Source organism: Physella acuta, unplaced genomic scaffold (assembly GCF_028476545.2).
Source record: "Physella acuta isolate Inbredline_101_S28 unplaced genomic scaffold, ASM2847654v3 ptg001669l, whole genome shotgun sequence".
Taxonomy (NCBI): domain Eukaryota; kingdom Metazoa; phylum Mollusca; class Gastropoda; family Physidae; genus Physella; species Physella acuta.
In genome coordinates, this window is record NW_026733182.1 from 3,966 (window position 1) to 21,576 (window position 17,611).

The following is a 17,611-nucleotide window of genomic DNA, read 5'->3' on the forward strand; positions in this document are numbered from 1 at the left end:
ACATGCAATGTAACAAAGTCACATCCCCACACGTAATATAACAAAGACACCTCACAACATGTAATGTAACAAAGTCCCATCCTAACATTCTGTGTAAACAAATGAACACATAGATCTATATTTTACAGTGCGAAGTCTACTTTTCTTTGAACTTCCCGGCTTTAGACACACTTATAAATTAAAGCTTTTATTGTTGGGCTGATTTCCGTTTGACAAACGTACTGGTAATTTACTCACACTGATCCGGCAAGTGGAAATTTGTGGCGTTGTAATCTGTCGTGTTAAATAGTGTCATAGTTAATGGTGTTGTGTTCAATGGTGACATAGTTAATGGTGTCGAGCTTAATAGTGTTATCGTTAATGGTGTCATAGTTAATGGTGTCATCGTTAATGGTGTCATCGTTAATGGTGTCATAGTTAATGGTGTCGTGTTAAATGGTGTCATAGTTAATGATGTCGTATTAATGATGTCGTGTTAATTGTGTCGTGTTAAATGGTGTCATAGTTAATGGTGTCACGTTAAATGGTGTCATGTTAAATGGTGTCGTGTTAATGGTGTCGTAGTTAATGGTGTCCTGTTAGATGGTGTCATAGTTAATGGTGTCGTGTTAATGTTGTCATAGTTAATGGTGTCGTATTAAATGGTGACATAGTTAATGGTGTCATAGTTAATGGTGTCGTGTTAAATGATGTCATCGTTAATGGTGTCCTGTTAGATGGTGTCATAGTTAATGGTGTCGTGATATTGTTGTCATAGTTAATGGTGTCGTATTAAATGGTGTCGTGTTAAATGGTGTCATAGTTAATGGTGTCATAGTTAATGGTGTCGAGCTTAATAGTGTTATCGTTAATGGTGTCATAGTTAATGGTGTCATCGTTAATGGTGTCATAGTTAATGGTGTCGTGTTAAATGGTGTCATAGTTAATGATGTCGTATTAATGATGTCGTATTAATTGTGTCGTGTTAAATGGTGTCATAGTTAATGGTGTCACGTTAAATGGTGTCATGTTAAATGGTGTCGTGTTAATGGTGTCATAGTTAATGGTGTCCTGTTAGATGGTGTCATAGTTAATGGTGTCGTGTTAATGTTGTCATAGTTAATGGTGTCGTATTAAATGGTGACATAGTTAATGGTGTCATAGTTAATGGTGTCGTGTTAAATGATGTCATAGTTAATGGTGTCCTGTTAGATGGTGTCATATTTAATGGTGTCGTGATATTGTTGTCATAGTTAATGGTGTCGTATTAAATGGTGTCGTGTTAAATGGTGTCATAGTTAATGGTGTCATAGTTAATGGTGTCGTGTTAAATTGTGTCATAGTTAATGGTGTAGTGATAATGTTGTCATAGTTAATGGTGTCGTATTAAATGGTGTCATAGCTAATGGTGTCATAGTTAATGGTGTCGTGTTAAATGATGTCATAGTTAATGGCGTCGTGTTAAATGATGTCAAAGTTAATGGTGTCGTGTTAAATGGTGTTACAGTGAATGGTGTCGTGTTAAATGGTGTCATAGTTAATGGTGTCGTGTTAAGTGGTGTCATAGCTAATGGTGTCGTGTTAAATGGTGTCGTGTTAAACGATGTCGTGTTAAATGGTGTCGTGTTAAATGGTGTCGTATTAAATGGTGTCATGTTAAATGGTGTCATAGCTAATGGTGTCGTGTTAAATGGTGTCGTGTTAAACGATGTCGTGTTAAATGGTGTCGTGTTAAACGATGTCGTGTTAAATGGTGTCATGTTAAATGGTGTCATAGTTAATGGATTCCTGTTAGATGGTGTCTTACACTCACTCACTCACACACCCACCCAAATTTCCAAATGTACCCAATCCACTCATCCAGCCTTCCAGTCACACACATACCCACCATATGTGAAACCACCATCAAATCCTCAAGTTCACCTTTCATACACTCCTTGGGTCACGTCCCACCCACCCACATACCCACCATATGTGAAACCACCATCAAATCCTCAAGTTCACCTTTCATACACTCCTTGGGTCACGTCCCACCCACCCACATACCCACCATATGTGAAACCACCATCAAATCTTCAAGTTCACCTTTCATACACTCCTTGGGTCACGTCCCACCCACCCACCCACCAACCCACATACCCACCATATGTGAAACCACCATCAAATCTTCAAGTTCACCTTTCATACACTTCATGGGTCACGTGGCTTGCACTAATTAACCCCATCGATTCAAAGCGCCCCCGGTCTGGTGACTAAAATTAACAGGTGTGCTTAATTAGTAAGTCTAACCTTACCGGGTTAAGGATACGGCGTTATTTATTTTATAAACTTGTGCCATCATTCAAAAGGTTGCTGTAAATCAGAGGTCTCCAAACTTTTCAGTCCGAGGGCCACATTAACTATCAAATTTCAGTTCGGGGGCCAGTTTCTTCCAGAAATGTCTTTGAATTCTCTGGGCAAAGTTCCTCCGCCATCACCAACAAACATTTTTTTCCGTGGACAAAATGATCTCCGCGGGCCGGATGAGAGGACATCGCGGGCCGCATTCGGCCCGCGGGCCGTAGTTTGGAGACCCCTGCTGTAAATGAATGCGTCTATGATAAACCAGTTCCATTATTGAAAAGGTTTGCTATAATGATGTGCGTCTATAATAAACCAGTGCCATTATTTAAAAGGTTGCTGTAAATGAAGGCGCCTGTGACGACATACGTGATAATAGCAAAGATGGAGGGGGTATGCGTGTTTTGTAAAACAAGTGGAACAAGGAACTTGTCGAGAGGGGGAGAGTCAGAGGCGTAGTAGCGACCTATTCCGGCGCCCAGGGCGGATTATAAATTTGCGCCACTCCCCCATTTTTATAGCTATCCGTGATCCCGAAAAAGCGCCTCCACTCGCACTTTGGAAAGGTCGGAATCTCTTTTTACCATACACTGTTTCTTAACAGATTTTCTGTTTGTGTAACAATTGATCCGGCACATAGTTATATAAGTTAGTAAATCGACATAGTAGTCTGTTTTGTAACTTCGACGGGAAATGCAGCTCAAAATGACCTTTCAATTTTTTTTTGTAACCGGTATGGCGCCCCCTAGGTTCGGTACCCGATGCGGCTGTCCCACCTGCCCTCCCCTAGCTACGCTTCTGAGGAGAGGTTAGGCAATATCTCTGTAACAATATATGCTGTATGTCTTTATGTTTGGAAGGGTGTTGAAACAATACACTACTGTACGACAGTATTGCACAGACGACCCCAAAAGAATTAGCACATAGGACCTAACTCGGCTTAACTTGTGAAATACTGCATGACCTTGGGAAATCCGAAGTGTCTGATGTTTTTTTTTTATACCTCCCATTTTTTCATTTTTTTTGTTTTGTTTATCGCGAGATATTTAAAAAACGAAATTAAATTTTTATGTAGCTAAAATGAAATATTAATCCCCCGTCGTCGTGTCTTCTATCAGGGTCTACAACTCTGTGGATTATTTTAAAGCCAGTGTACACACATTTTGGTGACGTAATGCTGAAGCGGAGATACAAGAACTCGATATTATCGGGAAGAAAAAAAAAACATTTTTAGCAACCACTTTTTGGTCATTTTTACTTTCTCGTATATACGAAGTATAGAGAAAGTATTGTAATCGTGCACAAAAATAACATGAAATTTTAACAGTTTTCACCGTTTTACTCCTCAGTCCTTCATCACATCCGGAGTATAGAGGACTTATTTTAATCAGGCAAAAATTATAAATACAAATATATAAACATTTTGGCGTTTTATGCGTTATCGAGTCGTAAAAACTGGACTTTGCAATTATGTCCGTTGTCTGTGTGTCTGTGTGTAAACACGATAACTTGAGTACCGTTACAGCTAGGTTGATGAAATTTTATATATAAGTATTTTATGAAAATCGTAGATCCTGATCAACTTTTGAGCGATTTCCGATAACCGGAAGTGGTACTTTTTCTTCTTTGAATTTTTCAAAAGCCTAGAACTTGAGTACTATTTTAGATAGATAAATGAAATTTCACACGTAAGTAAAAGATTTAATTCTCTACCTTCTGTCAAATTTTGAGAAATTTCCGTTGATTGAAAGTACTAATTTACGCTATTTCCGATTTCTCAAAAAACGAATGTAAATTTATAAAGTACTAATAATATTCCGCACTATTATGCACGTTTTTTTTTTTTTTGGCGTTCACAGCTGTGCAATTCTTTTTTCTACGAGATTTTATTCTATTTTAAAAAGTTTAAGTTTTTAAAATGGATTAAAATTCATGTCTATATCCCGAGTTCCCATCCCCTGTTTTTTTTATAAAAGAATATTCGAGAAAGTTTTGGGGAGATCGCTCCCGGTTTATTTTTTTTACAACATTTTAACGGCAACCTCATTAAGGCGACCTCTCTAAGACAACTTCTGTACAAAAACGTCTTCAAGACATCTCGTTACAACAACATATTTCAGCCACTGTTGCCAAGGTAGGGCCTAAAAAAATGTTGACAGATTTTTGTTAACAACCTTTCAACGACCGTCTTTCAGCGACCGTCTTTCAACGACCGTCTTTCAACCCCTCTACTTCATTAGAAAATTAGCCAGCGTACCACTGCTTACCTCCAGAGGTCGTGATCTGAACTGTAATAAGTGTCTTGACCTTACTAAGGGCGTACCGGTTACCAGACACCGCTTACTCAAGCGGAACTCTAACTCATACTGTTCATCTCCTGTCAGTGGAGACATTCGTTTCGCTGTATTGAGTTTTTCGCCCACCGTGAAAATGACAGACGAGAGCGGAGTTTTTGACCAATGCGTTGATAAGAGTTTAGAATTTAGGTCACACGCGGGAGTTTCGGAGTCAAAACAACGTGTATGTGTGGAGGTGGGGGGAGGGGGTGGGGGGGAGGGGGTGGGGGGAGGGGGGGGGGGGGAGAGGGGGGGGGGAGGGGGGGGGAGGGGGGGGGAGGGGGGGTTGCCGCGGTGTGTGTGTGTGTGTGTGACCACTTAATGAGTGACGTCTGGTGCCCGAGGACCTTGGTCTATCATTCACGAGAACCCCGCCACAAAGCGGGCGGCTCGCTTTTAGGTTAGCCTAGCGGTGGATAGCGCGGCTTTGTGTGGTGGATGGCGTGGCTGTGTGGTGGAGGCAGACGGTACTGACGGGTCAAGGGAAACGGTGTGTGGGGGGATGTGTTGGAACAACGGCAGGTGTCTGATGTTTACCTGGAATTCTGTTAGCAGCGTGTAGGATTTACCTGAGTTCTGTTGGAACTGTGTTGAACGTTTTTGTTTACAAATTTAAGGATTTAGAAGAACAAAACGCAGATTTACAACTCGATATTTTGGTGGTAGTTTTGTGCCAGATTGTAACTTAGGCCTTACGTTTATTTTATGGGTAAGTTTAATTTCATCAAACTTTAATTTGTTAGGATATTGATATATTATTTACATTTTCGAGGCATTTGATTGGTGGGTTTAGGATTTAGATCTAGATTCTACCTGTTTAATTTGGTAGCAGGTGGCGTAATCGTGGATTAGGATTATATCACTAACCGTGGCGTGGTCGGTGGACAGAGCACACGATTTACAACCTGAAAGTCTTGAGTTCAGATCCCGGATACCAGTCCATTAAAGAGTCCACCCTGTATTAGTTTACTATTATGAGGTCTACATTCCACACAATCTTAGCAATACTGAGACATTACACATGGCACTGGTGAATATTTAACAAACAAAGAAAGCAGGCGTACATTGTATATGTAGAAATGTTTAAAACATGTGTTTGTGTTGTCAAATATCGTTTTCTCATGACATAGACCTAAAGCAACACACTTATATAGAATATTCTTTCATTTTAACACAACACACGCACATGCTATACGCACACATTACACGCACACATATGCCACACGCACACAAGGTGACATTACACGCACATATGCTCCCCACACACAAACTGTGCAGCCCATTTAGCCTTTTAATTGTGACCGCGCTTACTCAATGGCAGCTGAGCTCGACTTAAACTAGGTTTAAGTCAAGCAAGCTGTTTTAGCACTGTAGGTTTAAGTCAAGCAAGTTGTTTAGTACTGTAGGTTTAAGTCAAGCAAGTTGTTTAGTACTGTAGGTTTAAGTCAAGCAAGTTGTTTAGTACTGTAGGTTTAAGTCAAGCAAACTGTTTTAGTACTGTAGGTTTAAGTCAAGCAAGTTGTTTAGTACTGTAGGTTTAAGTCAAGCAAGCTGTTTTAGCACTGTAGGTTTAAGTCAAGCAGGCTGTTTTAGCACTAGGTTTAAGTCAAGCAAGCTATTTTAGCACTATAGGTTTAAGTCAAGCAAGCTGTTTTAGCACTAGGTTTAAGTAATCAACTCTTTTGTCGCTGTGTAGTTCGGAGTTTGTTACAACTTGTCAATCAACTACATGTGTTTGCGACTTGCTTTGAAGTGCTGAGCGAAGTGTCATTGATTGTGAATTGTTTTGTAGGTTTTGTTTTATGATTCACTTTCCTGTGAGTATTTTTTTTATTGTTGTGATGATTGACGATTGTTTTATGTGTAAATCGATATGACTTTTATGTTAGCTGTTAACTGGGTTTCGTTAATTACTTTAGTAGTACATTCGTGTAGGAAATTGATACTTTATTAATTTACTTAAGGTGTTTAAGTGTTATATTTTATGTGTACTTTAATTTTTGTTTAAATTTTCGCATTAATTTAAAATTTCTACATTGTGTTGGCTTTTCGTACTTCTACAATCCCAAGACTTTTGGGGTATCCGGATTTAGAACAAGATGGAGTCCGTAACATTTTGTTGGGATCGAGTACTATTTTGTTGGGATCGAGTACTCATATTTCGGGACCTTACAGTGTTAAGTGATCACCCACAATGTTCAGCGACCCCCACAGTAGCCAGTGACCCCCACTGTGTTCAGTGACCCCCCCCACTCAGGGTTCAGTGACATCCCCTACACACACTTTTCAGTGGCCCCCACAATGTTCAGTGACCATCATACACATAGGGTTCAGTGACACTTCCACAGTGTTCAGTAGCCCCCCCCCCCCTCCACAGGGTTCAGTAGCCCCCACAGGGTTCAGTAGCCCCCACAGGGTTCAGTTCCCTCCCACAGGGTTCAGTAGCCCCCCAAAGGGTTCAGTAGCCCCCCACAGGGTTCAGTAGCCCCCACAGGGTTCAGTAGCCCCCACAGGGTTCAGTGCCCCCCCACAGGGTTCAGTAGCCCCCCCCACAGGGTTCAGTAGCCCCCCCCCCCCCACAGGGTTCAGTAGCCCCCCACAGGGTTCAGTAGCCCCCCACAGGGTTCAGTAGCCCCCCCCCCCCCGTCATGGTTCAGTGCCCCCCCCCCCCACATGGTTCAGTAGCCCCCCACAGGGTTCAGTGCCCCCCACATGGTTCAGTAGCCCCCCACAGGGTTCAGTGCCCCCCACTGTTCAGTAACCCCCACAGGGTTCAGTGCCCCCCCCACATGGTTCAGTAACCCCCACAGGGTTCAGTGCCCCCCCACATGGTTCAGTAGCCCCCCACAGGGTTCAGTGCCCCCCACAGGGTTCAGTAGCCCCCCCCCCCCACAGGGTTCAGTAGCCCCCCCCCCCTCCCCACATGGTTCAGTGCCCCCCCCCACATGGTTCAGTAGCCCCCACAGGGTTCAGTAGCCCCCACAGGGTTCAGTTCCCTCCCACAGGGTTCAGTAGCCCCCCAAAGGGTTCAGTAGCCCCCCACAGGGTTCAGTAGCCCCCACAGGGTTCAGTAGCCCCCACAGGGTTCAGTGCCCCCCCACAGGGTTCAGTAGCCCCCCCCCCCACAGGGTTCAGTAGCCCCCCCCCACAGGGTTCAGTAGCCCCCCACAGGGTTCAGTAGCCCCCCACAGGGTTCAGTAGCCCCCCCCCCCCCCCCGTCATGGTTCAGTGCCCCCCCCCCCCACATGGTTCAGTAGCCCCCCACAGGGTTCAGTGCCCCCCACATGGTTCAGTAGCCCCCCACAGGGTTCAGTGCCCCCCACTGTTCAGTAACCCCCACAGGGTTCAGTGCCCCCCCCACATGGTTCAGTAACCCCCACAGGGTTCAGTGCCCCCCCACATGGTTCAGTAGCCCCCCACAGGGTTCAGTGCCCCCCACAGGGTTCAGTAGCCCCCCCCCCCCACAGGGTTCAGTAGCCCCCCCCCCCCCTCCCCACATGGTTCAGTGCCCCCCCCCCCCACATGGTTCAGTAGCCCCCCACAGGGTTCAGTGCCCCCCACATGGTTCAGTGCCCCCCCACATGGTTCAGTAGCCCCCCACAGGGTTCAGTAGCCCCCCCACATGGTTCAGTGCCCCCCCCCCACATGGTTCAGTAGCCCCCACAGGGTTCAGTGCCCCCCACAGGGTTCAGTAGCCCCCCCACAGGGTTCAGTAGCGCCCCCCCCACATGGTTCAGTGCCCCCCCCCCCACATGGTTCAGTAACCCCCACAGGGTTCAGTGCCCCCCCCACAGGGTTCAGTGCCCCCCCCCACATGGTTCAGTGCCCCCCACAGGGTTCAGTAGCCCCCCCACAGGGTTCAGTAGCCCCCCCACATGGTTCAGTGCCCCCCCCCCACATGGTTCAGTAACCCCCACATGGTTCAGTAACCCCCACATGGTTCAGTGCCCCCCCCACATGGTTCAGTAACCCCCACATGGTTCAGTGCCCCCCCCAGTTCAGTAACCCCCACAGGGTTCAGTGCCCCCCCCCACATGGTTCAGTAACCCCCACATGGTTCAGTGCCCCCTCCCCACTGTTCAGTAACCCCCACAGGGTTCAGTGCCCCCCCCCCACACACAGGGTTCAATGCCCCCCCCCCCCCACACACAGGGTTCAGTGCCCCCCCCCCCACTGTTCAGTAACCCCCACAGGGTTCAGTGCCCCCCCCCCACACACAGGGTTCAGTGCCCCCCCCCCCCCCCACTGTTCAGTAACCCCCACAGGGTTCAGTGACCTATGTAAGATTGTGCAGGGTCTCCCACAAGTTTCTCAAACGTGTAACATTCATTCTGTCCCTCCGTTATAATCCATCTCCTGCCATCGTTCACGCCTCACTGCCAGTCCCTACCATCACCCCCCCCCCAGTACACACCCCCACCCCCCAGTACACCCCCCTCTCACCCTTGCTTTCTGCACCCTTATAACAATCCAATGCCAAGACCCCCCTAATCTTTCTAACACAGACCGGCTTAATTAACACATCGTGTCATCACACGGACCGGCTTAATTAACACATCACACGGACCGGCTTAATTAACACATCGTGTCATCACACGGACCGGCTTAATTAACACATCACACGGACCGGCTTAATTAACACATCACACGGACCGGCTTAATTAACACATCGTGTCATCACACGGACCGGCTTAATTAACACATCACACGGACCGGCTTAATTAACACATCACACGGACCGGCTTAATTAACACATCGTGTCATCACACGGACCGGCTTAAATAACACATCGACACGGACCGGCTTAAATAACACATCACACGGACCGGCTTAATTAACACATCGTGTCATCACACGGACCGGCTTAAATAACACATCGTGTCATCAACGGACCGGCTTAAATAACACATCGTGTCATCTCACGGACCGGCTTAAATAACACATCGTGTCATCACACGGACCGGCTTAAATAACACATCGTGTCATCACACGGACCGGCTTAAATAACACATCGTGTCATCACACGGACCGGCTTAAATAACACATCGTGTCATCACACGGACCGGCTTAAATAACACATCGTGTCATCACACGGACCGGCTTAAATAACACATCGTGTCATCACACGGACCGGCTTAAATAACACATCATGTCATCACACGGACCGGCTTAAATAACACATCGACACGGACCGGCTTAAATAACACATCGTGTCATCACACGGACCGGCTTAAATAACACATCGTGTCATCACACGGACCGGCTTAAATAACACATCGTGTCGTCACACGGACCGGCTTAATTAACACATCACACGGACCGGCTTAAATAACACATCGTGTCGTCACACGGACCGGCTTAAATAACACATCGACACGGACCGGCTGAAATAACACATCGTGTCATCTCACGGACCGAAGCACCCAGGCATGACGCTGGAGTCAGTTCTCAACGTATCCATCTGTGGAGTTGTATTCACGCTTTAAAACTTCCTGATTTCAACGATCTTCTTTTCTTACCTGTCTTTCGTCCACCTCGCTGAACTGTAGACTTTATCCACCACTGCGCCAGTTTCAGATAGCCGTCATAACTCTTTGAACGTCGTCGTATTTTCCCGTGGGGCAGATGAAGTAGGGTTTATCTCTTTAAGAGACATGAAGGGATAGTGTGGTCAGCACTAAGTCCAGATGCCTTTGTTTCCCCAAGTGTTCTCGTTAAAAAGCTATACTACTAAAATGTTTTACATCAAAATTTCGTAACTATGAAACTCTGCAGTTAATGAGTTCATTTTAAAAAAAAAATGTCATAACGTTTTATGAATATTTTTTTTAAAAAAGAATGCAATATTAAAAAGGCATTTAGTTTTATTTATAAATAAAAATGGCAATTTTTAATATTTCTAAATTAAAATATTAATTTGTAATTCTTCAAAATTAAAAGAATAATCTATTATTTCTAAATACAAATATTAGGCTAATAGTAATATTTCTAAAATAAATAGCGTATTGTGTAGTATTTTTAAATTAAAAGAGTATATTGTAATGTTTGTAAATTGCAAAAGTTATTTGTATTATTTCTAAATGAAAAGAGTAAATGCGACCAATGTTCTGACTACAGTGATGTAATGTAACTATTGATTCACTCAACATTGTACTGATACTACCATTAACCTACCTAGGCCTGCTTTCTATTGTAAATTACTTTATAATTAAATTTTAATGACATATTCCATAGCATTAGAAGTGGATTAAACATTAGTACATTTTCCACCAAAGCATTGGAGGTGGATTAAAAATTGTACATTTTCCACCATAGCATTGGAGGTGGATTAAACATTTGTACGACATTTTCCACCATAGCATTAGAAGTGGATTAAACATTTGTACGACATATTCCAACATAGCATTAGAAGTGGATTAAACATTTGTACATTTTCCACCATAGCATTACAGGTGGATTAAACATTAGTACGACATATTCCACCATAGCATTAGAGGTGGATTAGACATTAGTACGACATATTCCACCATAGCATTAGAGGTGGATTAAACATTAGTACGACATTTTCCACCATAGCATTAGAGGTGGATTAAACATTTGTACGACATTTTCCACCATAGCATTAGAGGTGGATTAAACATTAGTACGACATTTTCCACCATAGCATTGGAGGTGGATTAAACATTTGTACGACATTTTCCACCATAGCATTGGAGGTGGATTAAACATTAGTACATTTTCCACCATACCATTAGAGGTGGATGAAAAGAGTAAATGCGACCAATGTTCTGACTACAGTGATGTAATGTAACTATTGATTCACTCAACATTGTACTGATACTACCATTAACCTACCTAGGCCTGCTTTCTATTGTAAATTACTTTATAATTAAATTTTAATGACATATTCCATAGCATTAGAAGTGGATTAAACATTAGTACATTTTCCACCAAAGCATTGGAGGTGGATTAAAAATTGTACATTTTCCACCATAGCATTGGAGGTGGATTAAACATTTGTACGACATTTTCCACCATAGCATTAGAAGTGGATTAAACATTTGTACGACATATTCCAACATAGCATTAGAAGTGGATTAAACATTTGTACATTTTCCACCATAGCATTACAGGTGGATTAAACATTAGTACGACATATTCCACCATAGCATTAGAGGTGGATTAGACATTAGTACGACATATTCCACCATAGCATTAGAGGTGGATTAAACATTAGTACATTTTCCACCATACCATTGGAGGTGGATTAAGGAGGCTGACCAGGTTGGCCTCCCCCCACCACCTCCCTGGGGGACGGGGGACTGAAATGTTGTTTTAAAGCTATAGCACGATATTGTGTTAATCCCGCCATTAGGGCCCACTCCGACTTAATCCACCACTAGGCCATTCGCAGATTTAATCCGCCCTTGGGTCTGACTTAATCCACCATTGCATAGCGCGAGAAAAACAAGAAAATTTTCGTCGAATATTAGTCCTTGAATTGTACTTTTAACAAGCGCTGTTTATATAAATGATTTTTACAAATTGTTCTAGAACCACAAACAAACAAACACAAAAATAGTTTAGTGCGTACTGTAGGCTACATTAGACCTATTGTCGACATGACACGCGAATGCACGTTAGCCTCTTTGAGAGTACCTCAAAGTGAACCGGTGGTGTCCCTGTAAACAGCGCGTCTCTAGCGATGTATAGCTAACGAGCCGACCCGCGGCATAACATACGCCGCTATTTAGTTGTTGTTTTTTCTACTTTTCAGTTATTCATAATTTGTGAATTCGACACTACTAACGCTGCCATTGAAAATATTTCTTTAAAACACTATAAGTCGCTCGTTAAGGACGATACCCCCCTCCTCCCCCCCTCGGTTAAAGAAAACCACTTAGATACCCCCCCTACGTTTAAAATCGTTTCAAACTAAATTATCTACCCATAATAGTCGTCATTAAACCCGGCTCTGTTTGTAAACATTTAGAGTGAACCACAGCTCACCAGACCATGTAGGGGTGGGGGAGGTGGGGAGGTAGGGAGCACGTTTACAGCTTGTTTTCTAGTGTCTCCCAGAAGAGAATTATATATACGAGCTGACCCGCTGCGTATCATACGCCGCTATTTAGTTTTTTTTTTTCTACTTTTCAGTAATTTATAATTTGTGAATTCGACAGTACCAATGCTGCCATTGAAAATATTTGCTTAAAAAAAACTACCCCCCCCCCCCCACGTGAAAGCAGCCTCCTCTTAGTTACCTCCTCTAAGTTTAAAATCGTTTCAAACTAAATTATCTGCCCCTAATAGCCGTCACCAAACCCGTCTCTATGATTGTAAAATGTAAACAGAGTGAACACCGCTCACCAGATCATGTGGGGGTGGGGTGGAGGTGGTAGTGATAGTGATAGAGAGGAAGAGAGGGGACTGCAAAGGCGCGCTTGCAGCTTGTTTTCTAACTGATCCCAGAAGAGAATTATATATATAGAAGATAGATTGTATCAACAGGAGGACTAATATTAGACCGTACACATAACATATAACGCGATATAGGGGGGGATTAGGGGTGCGATTTGTCCTTGTGTTATATTGCGTTATATGAGGCGGGGATAGTTTCCTTAGAGCAGTGTTAAAATAATATCCTTTGATTAAAAAAAAATTGCTTTTCATTTTCAGCATGTTGAAGTTGTATAGAACAGAAGGCCCATGTGGCCTATACATTTCAGCTACCGGCACAATAGAGTTCTTTATATTAGATTGCCATGGGCGTGTATGTGGGCGAAAAATATGCAAATGTAGTTGATTGAATCATAACAGTGTAGAATCGTTTGAATTTAAATCTGTCTGTCTGTCATTCTGTCTGTCTGTCTGTCTGTCTCTCTCTCTCTCTGTCTGCCTGACTGCATGCCTGCCGATCTGTCTGTCTGCATATCGAAGGTACCTAATAGGAATAAACATGTATGTAGCAAACCCCAAATAGTTTTCTTATCTTGTTCAATTCATGTGAGAGGTAATCTCGCTTTTTTTTTATAGTTAAAGTAATAGCCATGTATTATAATATTTAAAAAAAAAACATTTTATTTCCTTAATATTAATGCATATATAAAAGTTTCATTCTAAAAAGTTTATGTATATATACTTATCTTTAGGCCTTTATAGTCTATCCTTCCAGATGTTTAATTAAAAATATTATTAATCTGCCCATAGTAACCTTCACTAAACCCGGCTCTACGAATGTAAACATTTAGCGTGAACCAAAGCTCACCAGACCATGTAGGGGTGGGGTGGTAGGGAGCGCGCTTGCAGCTTGTTTTTTAGCGTCTCCCAGAAGAGAATTATATATATAGAAGATAACTGTTTAGTTCTGTTCGAAAGTATTTTACATAATCCAAGTAGGCCTGACTGAATGTTACTTAAAGCAACCCTTCTGAAGCCTCCAAATGTATGCTAGTAACAAACAGAAATAAATGCTAGTGACAAACACAAATGTATGCAAGTAGCAAACACAAATGGATGCTAGTAACAAACACAAATGTATGCTAGTAACAAACACAAATGTGTGTTAGTAACAAACACAAATGTATGCTAGTAACAAACACAAATGTATGCTAGTAACAAACACAAATGTATGCTAGTAACAAACACAAATGTATGCTAGTAACAAACACAAATGTATGCTAGTAACAAACACAAATGTATGCTAGTAACAAACACAAATGTATACTAGTAACAAACACAAATGTATACTATTAACAAACACACATAAATGCTAGTAACAAACACACAGAAATGCTAGTAACAAACACACAGAAATGCTAGTAACAAACAAATATATGCTAGTAACAAACACGAAAAAAAACCCTCTGGCCAGTGGCACACAACACACTGTGTGTAGTAGTTTCTGTCGTGGAATTGTATGTCAATTTGTAGAAAGTGGGCCAATTAAGGCGTAATTAGCTGATAACTCGTTATCTTCAGAAGAACAACAACTGCTTGTATTGCTATAGCGTAGATATGTTTTGTACGTCATAAACTAACAAAGAGAAACGAAATAATTCACATTGAGAGTTTTTACAAAAGTTGGGCCGGGAAAAATAAGCGGAGACGGAGTTATGGAAACTTAATTTTAAAATTTAATTTGAGATGTAACAGATTGTGTAACATATTTTATGCATAAGTTTTGGCTACCGAAATAATTTTTTTTTTCGAGAAGTGTAACGTTCTACGGTTTACGTAGTTCGATCATACAGACACGTGTCGCCGTCCTTGTTTGTCCAAGTATAGATAAGTACAGTATGCTAACGATTTCAATTTTATACCGGTTTCGATTTTTAGGTTAGGATTAGGGCTGTGGCCAAAGCTCAGAGTTAAATGTACCTCTCCGCGGGTAGGAAGGGGAAGGGGGTGGGCACCCTGCCCGGATGAAATGACAAAATACAGAGTTTATTTAGAAAAATATATTTCAACCGGTGCCTCAGCCCTCCCGGAAGTTTACCCCCCCCCCCCCCCCACATATGTCTGGAAAAAAGCCACTGATCACCCTTATCATAAAACACATACAGTTCTCTGGCCAATGTTAACGTTCAAACATTCCTTCCTTCCCCCCCCCCCCCCCCCCCCCCCGGCTTGTCGTACTAGATTGATATTCGCTGGGAGTTTGTTTCTTCAGTCACTCTCTTCGTTTATGGGTGGGTGGGGATGAGGGGGGGGGGGGGAAGAGTTGTGGTGATATGATACCTCTTCTTTCTTAATTCTAATGTGTAAAGGGATTCCCTCCAACACAATTAAGCATTCCGTGTCAACTTGACCACGCCGATTCCTAAAAAGTTTGGTTTGGTTCTCGATTTATTTCATGACACAACGACATGCAGTCACGCTTCACTGTACATGGTTTGTTTTGTTGCACTGGAGTGTCGTAAAGAATATGTAAGATACGTGTGACTTAACACCAGGGTTTCTTTCAGGCATCTCTGCGGGGGGTGGGGGAGGCATTGAGGCATGTCTACCGCCTCGCACTTCCCGAACGAAGTATATAAATTAAATACACAATACAAGACATCAATCAGCGTTCCCAACCTGAAATTTGAACCCCCCCCCCCCAGAAAGTTTCAAGTGCCACTCCCCTCCATTCCCCACCGAGAGTTTCTTCCAGGCATCTGTTCGGGGGGTGGGGGGGGGGCAAAGCCCCGAAAAAATTCTACCGCCCCCCCCCCCCCCGGAGAAAAGTCTGGAAGAAACACTGCCCCCCACCCCCTCCTGGTAAAAACTGTTTGAAATAAACACTGTTTGATGCCGATTTGAAGTCTTGGTTTCGAATTCAGGCTAGCGCCAATTGTATTTACATGTGTGGACACTTTATAATCATTTAGACGTGTTTGTCTTGCATGTGAGTTGAAGCCAAGATGTCGTGGGTTCTTGTCAAAACGCTGACACCGCAGATTTTCTTTTTTATCTTATCAAGGTTTGCTCTGGGTTTTTTTTTATCTACTGTGTAGTAAGGGTCAAGGTTAGGATTCAAGTTAGAAATATATTGATGATTAATGCTTAGGGTTTTTCCAGGATTAAAGAAGCGAGAAAAATAATATCCTCGTAGTCCACGAACCGACGTTTTTTAAAGACGTACCTACATACATTTATGTCTAGATGCTTACACTCACTGATATTAATTCAATGTTACACAAGTGTTTTTCTGATGGTTATTTTATTTTACAGGCATAGTTTGGTGAAGTGATTCAAGACTCCCGACTCTGTGACGCAACACTGACGCAACACTGACGCAGCAATGACTCGCTAAACAGTGACCACCTCAAAAAATGCTCAGACGTTACTTCACCGTTTTGTTTTCGCCCCGCTCCCCTGGCGCATGCGCAACACGGATCGTCCTGCTGATCACCACCGTAGTGGTCCTGTCGTTTGCCCTGGGTCTCATCCACACGCCGACCACGAAGATCGTCGAGAAAGAGCGAGATTTGAACCCGAACTCTAAACCTTTCATCCCGGACACGGCTCCATATTTCCCCGTCGACCAACCCGTCGTGGTCCGGTTTACATCGAACTTGACGAGACAAAATGGCGGGAAAAAAGAAGCGTGTCCGCTTCCACGTCTGGAACTCCATGACCCCGCCATCATGTCGTTCTACGTCAAGCACCCACGGATAAAGTGCGACGTGGAGCCGAACTGGGTGCTTCTGCATGCCGGGCGCTTCATCATCCTGCCCGAGGCCGTGGAGAAACACGGCAAGATCGAGTGCGACCTGTACCCTGTCGTCAAAAACAGCGATTTTAAAGTGGACGAGCAGGCGCCGCTACGTAACGTGGCCAATGGGACACGGTTTGAGAATGATTTTTACAGGATTAGCTGTGTCGCTAAGGACGGCGCCAAGTATGAGTGAGTACATGTTCTTGATAGTTTTTTGTCCCGTAAATCAGCTCAATTGATTTCTTGTCATCACCGTTTCACGTTCGTGCATGAGACACATAGGGTAAATGAAGTGAGTTCATCTTATTTACTTGTTAGTTATTGTTGCGTCCCTTGTGTTATAATTTTAGTGATGTCCCTTGAATGCCGTGTTTTTGATGTCAGTGAGTTTGCTACGAATGAGCCTGGAGAGAAGATGTGTCATGGGAGCTGTATTATATAAATAATGAAGTATTGAAGTTAACTTAGAGTCTTTTTTATTTCAAGTGATAGGACATAAGTAATGTGACATTCAATGACCTCGACATACTTGGGGTAATGTGGTCAGTACTATGCCCAGTCGCCTTTGTTTCCCTAAAGTAAGTCTGGGTACCCATTAGAGCTGTGTGGACTCAGGGACGTCCACAAACACATCTCAATCATAAAACTATAGCATTTAACATATGATTTTACTAGCGAGTGTCCGTTTAAACCTCAGGTTTTTAAACGTTTTCGAGTGACTCGCGACCCCATACAATTAATTTTTTTAAGTTTA

General features: G+C 43.1%; 1 protein-coding gene across 1 annotated transcript in view; it reads left to right on the top strand.

The window, feature by feature from the left end:
- Positions 1-5,109: 5,109 nt before the first annotated feature.
- The window catches only part of LOC131929743 (uncharacterized), a 34,384-nt gene continuing 21,882 nt past the window's right edge, over positions 5,110-17,611 (top strand). The window contains exons 1-2 of the mRNA XM_059286090.1: positions 5,110-5,364; positions 16,371-17,046. Of these exons, the coding sequence (XP_059142073.1) occupies positions 16,472-17,046 (575 nt within the window). The 5' untranslated portion in view covers positions 5,110-5,364; positions 16,371-16,471. The remainder of the gene's footprint in view (positions 5,365-16,370; positions 17,047-17,611) is intronic.